Source organism: Sus scrofa, chromosome 9, assembly GCF_000003025.6.
Source record: "Sus scrofa isolate TJ Tabasco breed Duroc chromosome 9, Sscrofa11.1, whole genome shotgun sequence".
NCBI lineage: Eukaryota > Metazoa > Chordata > Mammalia > Artiodactyla > Suidae > Sus > Sus scrofa.
In genome coordinates this window covers 113,358,816-113,373,950 of record NC_010451.4, presented here as the reverse complement: position 1 = coordinate 113,373,950, position 15,135 = coordinate 113,358,816, and the positions used below count along the sequence as shown (strand labels likewise).

The window sequence follows — 15,135 nt, the reverse complement described above, 5'->3', positions numbered from 1 at the left end:
CCTACAGGAACCCTTCTCCGTGGCTCACGCCAGGGAGTCCAAGTCATGGCCTCGAGAAGAGGAAAAAGGTCCAAAGCAAACAGGGGGATCCTGCCAAATTATATCAACAGATCCCATGGCAGGACCCATACCAAGTTGTAGACACAGAGCAAAATGCAGTGCATTGGCTTATCACATGTTTAGGTCAGTCTATTTGTGCTTCTTTGGGCTAGGCTCAGCCTAGAGATGCTTAGGCCTCAGAAGCTCTCTATTCATTCTGTTTCTAAAACTCTACAATGTGAAGTATCCATTGCACTAGATGTGTGGTTTTCCAAGTTGTTGACAAGTCCTCTGGGACTCTGGAACTACCCTCCTGGGAGAAAGTTGACCCCATCTTATGGTTTTTCTGAGAATGTTCAAGGTACAGATGCTCAGGGATTTTGAATTTTAAAGATAATGTGAGTGGATGAAGTATGACAACCCTAGAGTCAGGCTGATTCATATTTTGCAGGGGCAGCCGATTCCTGGTATTTGACCATGCTCCCTTCTCCTCTGTTCGAGGGGAGAAGTGTGAAATGAAGCTACACGGACCTCACAAAAACCTCTTCCGGCTCTTCCTGAGGCAAAATGCACAGGGCACCCAGGCCGAATTCCTCTTCCGCACTGAGACTCAGTGAGATGGGGCTGGGCAGAGGAATTGGGGGGTGGGAGATGGGTGAGGAGGGGAGAACCACCTGGCAAGGAGGTGGGACCAAGGCACAAAATGTGTCTGGAAAACAGCCACAGCACTCCCCATTGTGGACTGGGGAGCATCCAGAGAGAATCCCTAAACCAAACTCCTAGAGCTAATAGAAGCCTTAGAGGAAACGGGTGGGAGAGGGTACAAAGATGCTATCTCTACCCAGGCTTAGCATCTATTTTATACTCCCTTTATTCAAGGAGGACAGAGTCTGGGAGGCATCAGAAAGGAGATGGACTAGTAGGGAGTAACTAAAGCATTGGATGATTGACATACATGTGTATAATGCCCATGTGTATAAGCCAGACATTCCTGTGTCCTAGGCTGATGGACATAAATGTGAATCAGATGTAAATCAGATAAGCACTAGAGTGCCTTCAGCTTTCTTTCTTCCCATCTTCCAACCCAGTCCTCTGTTAAGCAAAATCCATGATGTTGAGAATTTTAATTTGCTTTTTTTTTTTTTTTTTTTTTTTTTTTTTTTTTTTTTGGTCTTTTTGCCATTTCTTGGGCCACTCCTGTGTCATATGGAGGTTCCCAGGCTAGGGGTCTAATCAGAGCTATAGCCACTGGCCTACGCCAGAGGCACAGCAACATGGGATCAGATCCACGTCTGCAACCTACACCACAGGTCACGGCAATGCCGGATCCTTAACCCACTGAGCAAGGCCAAGGATCGAACCCGCAACCTCATGGTTCCTAGTTGGATTCGTTAACCACTGAGCCACGACGGGAACTCCTGCTTATCTTTTTAATAATAATAATTAAATACATTCACACATACATATAACATGAAAAGTATTAAAAAACAATGTCTATAAAATCAGTACACAGTACCTACTATAATGAACAGTTGTAGCTATCATTGCTGTTACAAAAGATATAGAAACCCTCTTTAAAAATTTGACATGGAGTTCCCGTCGTGGCGCAGTGGTTAACGAATCCGACTGGGAACCGTGAGGTTGCGGGTTCGGTCCCTGGGCTTGCTCAGTGGGTTAACGATCCGGCGTTGCCGTGAGCTGTGGTGTAGGTTGCAGACGCGGCTCGGATCCCGCGTTGCTGTGGCTCTGGCGTAGGCCAATGGCTACAGCTCCGATTCGACCCCTAGCCTGGGAACCTCCATATGCCGCAGGGGCGGCCCAAGAAATAGCAAAAAGACAAAAAAAAAAAAAAAGTTTGACATGATACCTAATGGTCTAAGAATCCTCATGTTGTAGACACTTTGCAGTTTTGTCCCTTGGAGGATACTTCAGGGTGGGATCAGTAACGTCTGTCCTTGCTTATGGAACAGCGGTGCTGGTACAGTTGCAAAATGTCGCCTAAGTAATCAGATACAGCCTCCTGTTCTTTGTTTTGTGCTTTGGGCAGCATCTTCCTGGAACAGTAATAGTGTCAGTTCTCAGTTAACTCCATCACATTTGGAAGAATAGGCCAAGACAATGCAAAAACCTTCAGACACAATTTCATAATTAGGCTTGAATTATAGTACATCAAAAGAAACGGTAGCATTATCTCCCTGATCTAGTTATGATTACAGAATAAATTTCAACTCTTGAGATATTTGATTGAAGGAAGGTGGGCAGAAGAGTGTCAAAAAGTATGTAGAGTGATAGAGGGAATCTAAACTGTGATGAACATTTTGCTTAGTACACATCCAAAAATGGAAAATCTCCATGTGCATAATTGACAGTTGACTTTATGCCCCACATTGAACGATATGAGATGCCATAAAGAGGATAAGCTTGGAAAGAGAAGGGGAAAGATAAAGGGTGACAAGACATACGAACAATGCTGTCAAATTTCCATCCAAGTGGGGTCCCATTGACTTTTGTCCAGGGTATCAGTGAACTAGACCACTTTCTCCCATAGTCCCTTCGCTTCCCCATCATCAGCCCTTGTCCTACACCCCCAGAGCTGTAGTCGAAGCCGTCACCCTTCTTTGTTTCCTCAGAAGTGAAAAGCTTCGATGGATCTCAGCCTTGTCCATGCCAAGGGAGGAGTTGGACCTTCTGGAGTGTTACGGTGAGTGAAGGTCTAAGGGGGGGAACAAAATGGCAGGGTCAGAAGTGTCCTTTGGATGAAGAAGTTGAGGAGGGGGGATGTAATTGTGATGCTTCTATTTATTGCTTTTGTCCAAAATTCAAGGTGTGAGGCTGGCTACTGGAGCTTAAAAACCTGCTTAAAATTGCTCATTAGCATGGCAATGCTTCTTCCCCACCATACACTCCCTACCTTGGTCAATAGTTTGCTATTTTTAAATATTTTCCCCTTTAAGTCTATCCTGCCATTATTATGCCTAGATTTTACTGACTTGAAGGTTTTTGGGAAAGAGGGAGAGAAAGTAGGTCTGGAGTGGGAGTTGGGGAGGAGAGCAACACAATAGATTTGTCCTGACCACACCCCTTCTTGTACAAGATAACCCACGACATTGCCTCCACCCCAGGCTTCCAGGCACCCATGGGCAACCACAGGCACACACATTCGGAGTATGTCTGCATTCATGCTAAGACTGGACGTCTGGAACTCACTAAGCCCTCCAGTTGTCCTCCAACATGAATTCCCTCATTCCTATCTAGAGAGGAACTGCATTCAAAGGAACACTGGGCCTTTAGTGACTCAAAAGAACAAACACATACACGGAACTTTGGAAAAGGAAGTAGGAGAACCAGGAGAAACAGCTGTGTTAACTTGTTCAGCGTGTGATCCATCTGCTGGGCTTCAAGTCCCCAGTAGGTAAGGAAGGCAGGATAATTCTTCTTCCTTCACTGTGACCTTGTGAATGGCGGAAATGGACAAGCTTTGGAAAAACAAGTACAGATAACAATGCAGTGTTCTGTTTATTTTCTAAGAGAACCAGTGCAGTGTGATAACGTAGAAAGAGCCATAAACTCATGTATGATAGAAGGCTGTGGGTCAGGCCTACTCTGAAGCTTGTTTATTTTGAACTTCAGAGCTATGGACATTTTCTCTGGTTTACAAAAATATTAGAAATATATAAAATCTGGAGTTCCCGTCGTGGCGCAGTGGTTAACGAATCCGACTAGGAACCATGAGGTTGCGGGTTCAATCCCTGCCCTTGCTCAGTGGGTTAACGATCCGGCGTTGCCGTGAGCTGTGGTGTAGGTTGCAGACGCGGCTCAGATCCCTCGTTGCTGTGGCTCTGGCGTAGGCCGGTGGCTACAGCTCCGATTCAACCCCTAGCCTGGGAACCTCCATATGCCGTGGGAGCGGCCCAAGAAATAGCAACAACAACAACAACAACAAAAGACAAAAAAAAAAAAAAAAAAAGAAATATATAAAATCTATAATTTTCTGGAGTCCCCTTGACCAACCCAGTCATTGACAGGTGAGAAAAGTGAAGCTAAAGAACATTAAGTGCCTTTCTTGGGTCACACCTGGAAGCCCACTGATTCAGCCTCTTCTACTGCCACATTTTGTACCATGAAGAGAATAAATAATGAGCATCAACTGAGAGTTTACAATGTAGTTAGAGAGGCAGAACAGAAACAGGAAACAATTAGGTAAAAGATAAATGGTTTATCATAGACAGAATCCATTGAGGACTAAAGGACCAGGGAAGGTTTCAGTGGGAAGATAGGTCTTGAGCAGAATCTCCATTATGTGTAATAATGAGTCACTCCAAGGTCATCAGAACCTAGTTCTCAATTCATCTTTGCTGGAGAAATAGAATTTTTGATTCCTTTCAACTCTGGCATTTCTGTTTCCTTATCAACCATTTTGTTCCTTGGTAGAGGGTGAGGATTTATCTAATTGTTTCTCTCTTCTGTAACTTTTAGCAGTCCAAAGTTTCTCGCTCCCAAATGCTCCCAAGCTCCCGCCTCCACCTCAGTTTCTTCTTCATGTTCTAGTCACCCACCTTTCCACTAACCTCACTCATGCTCTTCTCTTCCAAAGATTCCCCACAAGTTCAGTGCCTTCGAGCCTACAAACCCCGAGAGAATGATGAGTTGGCGCTAGAGAAGGCAGACGTGGTGATGGTGACCCAGCAAAGCAGTGATGGTAAGAGGTAGAATCCAGGAGAAGCATGCTGGGCCTTTCAGGAGGATGTCTTCATTTCCTTGGGCTGCTAGGAAAGTACCACGAGTTGAGTGGCTTAAAACAGTAGGGACTTATATATCATAGTTTTGGAGGCTACAAGTCCAAAGTCACAGTGTTGGCAAGGCCATGCTCCCTCTGAAGACTGTAGGGGAAGGTTCATCCTGGCTTCTTCCAGCTTCTGGTGGCCCCAAATGTTCCTTGGCTTGTGGCAATATCACTCCAAGCTCTACCTCTGTCTTCCTTCTGTCTGTGCTTGTATGTGTCCAAATATCCCTCTTCTTATAAGGATACCAATCATGTTGGGTTAATGGCACACTTAAGTATGACCTCATCTTAACCTGACTAATTACATCTGCAACAAGTCTCTTCCCAAATGAGATCACATTCTGGGGCACATGGGGTTAGGACTTCAACATGAGTTTGGGGGAAATACAGTTCAACCCATAAGAGTGGAGAGAAAGGTCAAGAGTAGGCACTGTAGACTGTGCTAGAGCTAGGGCAGCCAGGGAGAGGGTACTGGGAAGCTGGATTTCCCAAGTCTCTTCAGCCTTATAACACAGAAGAGTTTGCATTGGAGTTCCCATCGTTGGCGCAGTGGTTAACAAATCCGACTAGGAAGCATGAGGTCACGGTTTCGATTCCTGGCCTTGCTCGGTGGGTTAAGGGTCCGGCGTTGCCGTGAGCTGTGGTGTAGGTCACAGATGCGGCTCGGATCCTGCATTGCTGTGGCTCTGGCGTAGGCTGGTGGCTACAGCTCCGATTGGACCCCTAGCCTGGGAACCTCCATATGCCGTGGGAGCGGCCCAAGAAATGGCAAAAAAAGACCAAAAAAAAAAAAAAAAAAAAGAAAAAAGAAAAAAGAAGAGTTTGCAGGAGGGAGGTTGGGGAAATTATTTGTGAGGATTTTCCAGGTGATTCTTCTTCCCATCCATCCTGTGCTCATAGGCTGGCTGGAAGGTGTGAGACTTTCAGATGGGGAGCAAGGCTGGTTCCCCCTCCAGCAAGTGGAGTTCATTTCCAACCCAGATGTCCGTGCACGGAACCTGAAGGAAGCCCACCGAGTCAAGACTGCCAAACTACAGCTGGTGGAACAGCAGACCTAGCTTCTTTCCAGGAGGAATCCCCTGAGATTAAAGGCAAGATGCCTGGACAGGTCTGACCCCGGAACCCGGCAACAGAGGCCTTCTGTGGACCAAGAACTAGACCTTCAGAAGTCCAAGGACAACATCGGGAGCAACCAGTTGCTAGTTCCAGGCCTCCTTTTTTTGTTCTTTGTGCTTGGTGGGGGAATTTTGGGGGGGACTTTGCACTGGACTCTGGGAACATTTTCACATAGGAGAAGGGGCCACTGAGGCTTCAGCCAGGGAACTTGACTTCTACCTGTAGTAACTTAAAAGTTTTCTTCCGGAGTTCAGATTCGGAGCTGAACAGAAGCTGCCATATCTTAACCAGAATCTGACCTCAGTCCACTGAAGGGAGCTGTTTAAGGGAGATTGACACAACAGACGGGAGGGTAAACATGGTGACCTTCAAGGTATCTTCCAGCTCTGGAAATATTCCATAATTGTGGGCGTGAAGTCAGTGCCCGCATCTCTGAGATCTGTGTCTATTGTGGCTATGTGAGGGTCATACCCTCACACTAATAAACTTGGCACTTGGCACTTCTCCAAGACATTTTCTTCCAGATTCCTGAGCCCTGCACAAAATACAGGACAGGGAATCCCATGAGGATTCCAGGCTCTTTGATTTAGGGGTCCTGAAAGACTTCAATAGTGCCTGGGTTATGGCAGCAGCCAGTTCTGTTCTTTGAGTCCTGAGAGTCTGAGCCACCCTTCTTCTTGTTATAGGCTCAGAGATTGTATAAGGAATTACAATTAATCAATAGGTCATGAAAACCCCATTCTAACCTTCTTTTTACGGAACCCACAAGGTAAGGTCTAGGCTAGTCTGGATAGGTTTGGAAATCCTACTCAGACCATTCATGCTTTTCTATTTTTTGACTTGAATTACGGGGGTGGTGCCTTCACAGCTGTCCCATCCTCTGTGTTGAGAGCAGCATGGTGGTAATGCAGACAGTCCTAGCATCCCACTCAGGAGACCTCACCTTCTGTTACTGCATGGCCAGAATGTAGCCTGTCCACGTCTCAGTTTCCTTAAATGTAAAATGCAGGATGGAACCAAGTCACCCCCGAAGTCACATCCAACCCTATGATATGTGATTCTTTATCTCCCATCAGGTTGCCTTCTCAGTTGGAGAACATCACCCTTTACATTTTTTTTCTCATATTGAGCCCTCATACAGCAATGGTACAGTCATCTTTTAAGCTGGCTCATTGTAGTCCTTCCCTGGACATTCTACCACTCTGCTTTGCCTTTAGGGGCTTCAAAAGTAGAATTGCATGCAGCTTTGTACAAAGGTAAGAATAATTCTATAAACTTTGTCCTATACCCAATTAATGATGATATAACAGAATAGTATCACGTTTGATAACACACTTTGTTTTCAATCCATCCTAAAGTGTAAATTAGGAGTTCTTGTTGTGGCTCAGCAGGTGAAGGGCCTGATGTTGTCTCTGTGAGGATGTGGGTTTGATCCCTGGTCTCACTAGGTTAAGTGTTGCTGCAAGCCGCAGCATAGGTCACAGATAGAGCTAAGCTCTGGTGTTGCTCTGGTATAGGCCTCAGCCTCAGCTCCAATTTGACCCCCAGACCGGGAATGTCCATATGATGCAAGTGCAGCCATAAAAAAAATTAATTAAACAAAATGTCAGCTTGCTGAATTTTTAGAAAAGTTATCACTGTAGTAATTAAGTTTGGGCTAATAGTACTTTAACCTGAAAAGGCTGAACTGCTCAAAAATCTAAAATAGGGATGATTTAGAGCAGTCGGACTGAGATTTTTCACTATTTCTATAAAGCTAGATTTTTATTAGTAGTATGTGATATATTAATATGTATATATTATGTGTAAACTAACAACTGAATCTTCTTAAGAGTAATAACAATAATTATAATCCAGATTTTTTGTTCACACTAGTATTTGAACACTGGCCATATGGCTCAAACAGAGCCATAGCCAACCTTATATTTTCTAGGCAAATTCTTCCTTACTTTCCCAGAGAGGAAAAAAAAAACAACTTTTGTATGATACACATGCAAAAAGTATTTTTAGTTGAATGACTGCTTCTTTGCTTAAAGTTGCTCAGGCTTTTGGAGCACCTGTAGAGCTGACTTCTGTAAGACTAAAATTATCATTAGATATTTAATATATATTGGTTTAATCTGGTTATTCTCACCTAATCTGAGAAATTAAGAGACGATTGGCTTCTACTTGTCTTTAGGACCTTGGTCTTAAAAAAAAAACAAAAAAAACACAATTAAAGCTTAGATATGAGTAATCTTTCCTCAGTTGAATTACTATATTTTCTATAGTTTGGGTTTTTCAAAGTTGGGTATAGGTCTACCTACTGTCCCTTCCTTCTTCAGATTTCCAGAATTTAACTCACTGTTCTTTGATCCTGATTGGCATCATTTTGTTACAAACATAGCAATTTCTTCTGAGAGATTGTGCAAACCACTATTACCCAACACTTTTTGGACATACTGCCTTTGAGGCATATGAATATACAGTCTTTTTTTTTTTTTTTTTTTTTTGGTTTTTTAGGTAAAACCGTGCACAGGGATAGTGTCGTCAGGAGACATCAATGACAGTCCTATTTATTGTTCCTTTTCTGAATTATGACAAGCTTGGAGCTTAAACTCCTATAAACATATGCAGAATCACTTTCTCTGTGAGTTTGTCCACACTGAATTTCCGTCTGTCACTTTCATCTACTCACATAGCCCAGAAAGCCATTCTTTAAAGCTTATTTTCACCACCAACTGTTCACTTAGCGTTAATTGTAATCTTGACATTTTTTTTTTTTTTTTTTTTTTGTGCACCACTTTCTCTGCCATGGTCATTTATAATGACTTTAATAAGATTAGCTTACATGTTAGTATCTGGAAGGCTCACGGTTTAAGATATGTTTCTTCTCCATAGTTTTATTTTCTCCTAAACAACTTCTATAGCCACAACACAAGGTAAAATGGATTTTGGCGGAGTGGGTTAAGGATGGGACGTTGTCACTGCAGTCACTGCAGTAGCTCGGGTTGCTGCTGTGGCTCGGGTTCAGTCCCTGGCCAGGAAACTTCCACATCCCATGGGCTTAGCCAAAAAAAAAAAAAAGTCTTTGAAAATATAAAGAAATTACATTCACTGGCTTCCCTTCTTTTCATACACATATTTATTTCCCTCTAATAAAGCCAGTTTCCTTTTGGACCCCATGTTGTGCTTTTATGTATTTAGTGATGCTGTCCTTGATCATAACATTTTCTTGACAACAAAGTCAAATTAGAAATGCAGTATTTTGGGGTTTTTTTAATTGTATTTTATTTTATTTTTTAATTATTATTACTTTTGAATAGTTATTTCACCAATACAATTTTTTTTCTACTGTACAGCATGGTGACCCAGTTACACATATACATACACATTCTATTTTTGCACTTTATCATGCTCCGTCATAAGTGACTAGACATAGTTCCCAGTGCTACACAGCGGGATCTCATTGCTAATCCACTCCAAAGCAATAGTTTGTATCTATTAACCCCAAGCTCCCCAACCACCCCACTCCCTCCCCCTCCCCCTTGGCAACCACAAGTCTATTCCACAAGCCCATGGAGAAATGCAGTGTTTTGATAGAGCAGACCTTTATAGACCCAATCATGCCTCACCCACCCACCCTGAGACACATCACTGAGACTTGTGCATGTTCATACATGGTCTTCCAAGCCTCTATTTAAATATGTTTTGGTGGTGGTGACCTGGCCCTGTCACTGACACAGTCCAGTTACCTTAGAGCCACATTTGCTATAAACATGACTCAGGCGCTGCATGATTACAGCAGCTGGAAGCCTGTTGTTCAATGTAATCTTCTAACTCTGAAATCAGGTGTGCCAAGGGGCCAAAGGTAACAAGCAAATGAGCTAAGGAGAAACAGATGCCAAACTGAGGCACAATTCAAATAGAACATTCTCTATACTGAATAGCTTTGGACCCATTTCTTCCAACCCACCCATTTTAAATGACACCCACAAAGGGGAAATTTCTCCAGCCTCTTCCCTGGAAGAGGATGAAGCATAGAATCCCTTCAGCCATCACAAAAGCCAGGCCGTGGCACAGAGGAGCCTCAGGGAGCGCAGGTGAGTGGAAGGGGGCGTTTATTCCTTCTGGGTGGGTGAACAGGACTCTTGTGAAGGAAAGGAGCTGGGTTGGTGTGCCCATAAACCTTTTCCCTCAACTCAGAGGGAGTGACTACTGATCCCAGCTGCTTGATGCATGAGTCACGGTCCCAGAGGGCAGAGCTTGCTCCAGGGAGGGGCCTGAGTCTGGCCCAAGGAGTTCCAGAAGCAGCAATGGGCAGACAATTTTCCTGGCAGTTTACCTGAGCGATTCAGAGAGGCACTTATCTCTGAACAATGCCGATGGAAAGCCAGACGTAGAGCCAGAGCTGGGTCACTTTATTGCACCAAGTGAGATAGAGGTTCTGAATTGGCTCCCAGGCCACAGGGCTCCAGGATGCCAGGGAAGAAGGTCAGACTCTTCTGGAAAAGGGGCTGTGGACCACAGGCCATGGGAGACTGTGAGCAGACCTGCTGGGTAGAGTCCACAAGCCCAGCAAGAGACTTCAGCCATCACAGAAGCGTCTCAGGGAGAAAAGGAAAATGGAAAAGGCAATGAGATGTCCCTGGCAGCTCAGTAGGTTAAGGATCCAGCCATTGTCACATTGTCACTGCCGCGGTGTGGGTTCCACCCCTGGCCTGGAAACTTCCGCGTGCCATGGGTATGGCCAAAAGAGAGACAGAGAGGGAAGAGAGGCAGTGAAAAGAGGAACCCTTGGATGGACTCATCCAGCCAGTTCTAGAAGCTTTCTTATTGAGATCAACTTGTAGGGATGAGAAAATCATCGACTGTGGGAGTTGAAAAATCCTGGGAGCTCTTTGTGTCTAACCCCTCACTTGTCCCACTGGAGCCCGGCAAGGGGAGATGATTTGCCAGTGAGTTGTAAACAACAAATTAGAATAACCTGCTGTTTACCTCTCGGATTTAAGCACATGATCTGCTGAGCTGATATCCTCACCGCAGGTTGAGTGTGCCTTGCCATAAAATGCAAAGACCTAGTAAACAGAATGTACAGGGAGATTATTTTTTGAGAAAGTGATTGGAGCTGGTGGCTAGACATGTGGAATGGTTAAGAAGCAAATACTAGTGGTGGAATTGAGCTTGGCCAGGCAACAGAATGAAAAGACAGATAAGGCATGGTTTTCGCAGCCATCCGTCATCCTTACACGGCAGGGCCTTAAAGAACGGGGGCATCTCAGGAGTGTGTGTGTGTGAAGAGGTGGCTGTGGGGAGGAAAGGACAGGAGGATCCTTGATAGAAGATGGAATTTATGCAGATACCAGACTTCCTCCACAAAATAATATTGGCATTCATAAATAAAAGTGGGGGAAAGGTGAGGGAGGCGTTTTCTAGTTGAACAGCAAAAAGAAAGAAAAAAAAATTGTTTTCAAACATTTGACAGTAGTCCTTCAAATTGGTTCTGGGGACACATTTTTAGTTCATCAGGTATGAAAAGGTACTTGTTTTCATTGATTTAAATAATTAAGAGTTAGAAGACCTAACAGAAAAGTCAAACCAAAATGAATAATGGGCAAGAAGGTAAAACAAAGAAGTGGGCAGAAGTTCTCATTGTGGCTCAGCAGTCTGAGGACCCTAAGATGTCTCCATGAGGATATGGGTTTGATCCCTGACCCTTCTCAGTGGGTTGCCGTGAACTATGGTGTAAGTCACAGATGCAGCTTGGATCCTGCCTGGCTGCGGCTATGCCTGTGGTGTAGGTTAGCTGCAGCTCTGATTTGACCCCTCACCTGGGAACTTCCATATGCCACAGGTGTGGCCCTAAAAATAAAAAAAAAAGTGGGCAAATTGGAGTGCTTGGGAGGATCCAATTGTTGTTGTCGTTGTTGACTGTGGCTCAGAAGGGGCCTCTGAACAGAGGTGTGGATTGGGGCAAGGGTACCAAGCTGGAGAGAAGGACACATTAGATAGAAGTAGTTGGAAGGAATGACGGGAAGCAGCAGTGTGGCGAAGGTATACCAGAAGGGACCACGGAATCTCTGTGGGTGGATATTCCATTCCTAGACAATAATACTGTGCATGCAGGAATGTTCTTGAGGCAATTGTACCCAGTGTAACGAGACTAAGAAACACATAAAGTGTGGAAGTGACAGAGGAAGATGCAGAAGCTCTAAGGTCAAGGTGGAAGCCACTCCTCCAGACTTCTGTACTTGGTAAACCATTCTCCCAGAAGCCTGGGCCCTGTAACCTCAGATGAACGTGACATTCTGTCCGACCCACTCGTGCAGTCCAGTTCTGTTGATTTCCCCCTAGCATCGCTCACATTGCTTTCTCCCGTCTTATTCCTCTACCAGCATTTTCATCTCAACTCCTCATTCTTGGACACGGGCATGATGTCCCCATTGGTCTACCTACTCCCAGTCTTTTCACCTGCAATCTTTTTGGAAGAGAGCCTTGTAATGATCTCAAGTTTCACTGTATCCTCTTTACCCCAGTCGTTAGCCACCAGGTAAGAAGGCTGGTCACAGCAGGACCCACCCAAAGCACCCAGCTCCCCCTCCCTTTTCTCACATGGCCTCTTGCAGACCCTTCACTCCCCTTCATTCCTGTTCCTTTCAAACACCCCAGTTCCCTTTCCAGCTTTGGAATATGCAGCTTCCTGTTCCCTTTTACCAGTGTTGTGGAAACTTGGCTTCTGTCCACTAGTGCTGAATGGAAACATGGAGACAAAATGTTGGATAAAGGAGGAAAAAAAAATAGCTTTGTTGCTTTGCCAGGCAAAGGAGGTCACAGCAGGCCAAAGCCCTAAGGTTGGTGCCCCTGCCCCCCGACCTCTGGGAGAGAATTGGAAGTGGTTTTTAGTTTGGGAGTGAAAAATAGGGCCACAGATAAGGATTGCGGTAGATGCAAGTATGTGTTCTTCAAAGCTGGTGTTACGCTACAGGAGGACGATGCTGTGCAGGGCCAGGCATGAGGACAAGGTATGACAGAGTCCAAAAGGTGTAGCAGCCATGTCCTTGGGGGCTAAGAAAGCTTTGGAGTGGCCCTGGGACTGGTTCTGGTGGTCCTCCTCTCTGGCTTTCTATTGTTGGGGGTTTTAGTTCTGCAGAAGAACTAAAGTCTCAGATTTTCACCTGTCAAATGAAAGGTGAAAACTTATAGGGCTATTGTGAAATGAAATTCACTATCATTGCTAAATAAATGGTTATCAACATCATTAATATTTTGTCTGAAGGCCAATTTCTCAGTAAAGTAAGTAAGCTAATGAAATTTGAGGTTATTACAAGGCTCTCTTCCAACAAGATTGCAGGTGGAAAGACTAGGAGTAGATAGTCCAATGGGGACATCATGGCTGTGTCCATGCCTGTGGTCTCAAAGCATACATAAAATTGGCTCTCACTGATGGCCCCTTACCCATTAAGGCTCTTTAGTATTTAGATGATACATCAGCCATTCAGGAAGCAAAATTCCTCTATTTGCAGTTGGTGAAGTGGAAAATAAACTCAAAGACCTCTAGGTTAAGACATTCTTAGAAAATCACTGAAAGCTTACTGGTCTCCTCTGTAAACTGGGATAACGAGATCTCCTTTGCACCATTTATTTGTCCAACCTCCTCTCCAGACCTACTCACACAGTTGAGCTTTTGATCTCTCCCCATCCAGCACCTCTTCCAGCTCTTTCCACCCCTGCTCTTGCCCCTGCTCATTCCTTATCAAGTTCAATGCCACTTTTTTTTTCTTTTTCTTTTTTCTTTTTTCTTTTTTCTTTCTTTTTTTTTTTTTTTGTCTCATCCTTCTTTCCTTTATTGGTGTTTCCCTGAGTCCATCCTAGGACCACTTTCCTTCATCTACATGCTTTGTCCCAGCAATTTTTTATGGTCTCTTGATCTCAATTAGTGTTTTCTATACTGAAGACGCCCAGTATCAACCTTTAGTTCTTATCTCTCTCATGGACCCTAGCTTCATATTTTTCTTCGAAGACACATCCACCCAGACCACCACGGGAACTAAAGCCTCAACACTCACAAGCTAAATGGCCTCCCTTTCCCCACTATTTCCTTTCTCAACTAACAGCATTTCTCAGTTGCCAAAGTCATTGTCCTTTCCCTTTCTCTCTGATACATTTCAACTAATTTTCTGTCACATTACAATGACTCTGTCTTAAATATTTCTCAGATCTGGTCCTCTTCCTTACCTCCCTCTGGGCTCTCATCATCTCTCCTGTAGAATAATTGAGCAGGCTGTCTGCTGTCCCTGCAGGTCCTCTGTGAACCCTCCAATCTTGTGCTCCACTTGTCTTTCTAAAACACAAAGTTGGGCAAGTCATGTTGCATGAGTTAAAAATGCCAATGATTCTCTAATTGCTCAAAGAATACAGCTCAAGCATCTTGACATTAAACTTGAGGTCTCCCAATGTTTCTCACCAGCCTCACCCTCTGCTGCAGCTCTTCCCTGGGCTTTTTCTATGTACAAATCCAGCCACTCTGAACTTCTCCCTAATCATCTTTCTAATCCTCTTATCTGTGGCTGTCCACTGCTATACCTTCTACTTGAAAGACACTTTCCTCCCTTCCCTGCTTATCTACTTCTTCTCTCCTTCATGATTGATGCCTTGGACTCCGAAGCTTTCTTAGCCTGAGGATATGGCTGCTGCACCTTTTGGACTATGTCACACTTTGTCCTGATGGCTGGCCCTGCACAGCATCACCCTCGTGTAGCGTAACTGGTCATTTGTGTTGTCAGACTCCCTGACAAAGACTGTGAGTTCCCCAAAACTTGGGAAGACATCTATCTTTGTGTTCACCTAGCGCTGCTGATGCCTGTAAATCCCCAATGAGTGACAGAATGAATGTCTGCATTCATTTCTCAGGACTTCATTATGAAACTCAAATGAGAGGGTATTTTTGAAAGAACATTATAAACTAGACTACAAATATAAGAACCCTAAGTCTTCCAGACGGTCCCTTTAGCCTAAAATTTCACCACTTCTGTGTGAATGAAGATGACTCTTTACTACCAGGAAAGCAGACTTAATTAATCAAGGCCATTTAAAACCCAGAGTAGAAACAACATAAACCAAATTGTCTTTCATGGCCTGTTTTTGTGTGTTAGTGCAAATGATGTTAAAATTTGCATTTACAAATACATTCTAATGTACTATCTCATAAATACATAAAT

General features: G+C 44.2%; 1 protein-coding gene across 2 annotated transcripts in view; it reads left to right on the top strand.

Moving 5' to 3' along the window:
• The window catches only part of ARHGEF5 (Rho guanine nucleotide exchange factor 5), a 29,598-nt gene extending 20,496 nt beyond the window's left edge, over window positions 1-9,102 (top strand). The window contains exons 12-16 of one of the 2 annotated variants that reach the window (XR_002335920.1): window positions 491-652; window positions 2,670-2,740; window positions 4,634-4,738; window positions 5,723-7,194; window positions 8,441-9,102. Coding sequence is in view for 1 of the 2 variants with exons in the window: in XM_021063599.1 (XP_020919258.1) it covers window positions 491-652; window positions 2,670-2,740; window positions 4,634-4,738; window positions 5,723-5,880 (496 nt within the window). In the remaining variant the exon portion in view is untranslated. Of the gene's footprint in view, window positions 1-490; window positions 653-2,669; window positions 2,741-4,633; window positions 4,739-5,722 lie in introns of both variants that reach the window. The other variant, XM_021063599.1, reaches the window with a different exon arrangement.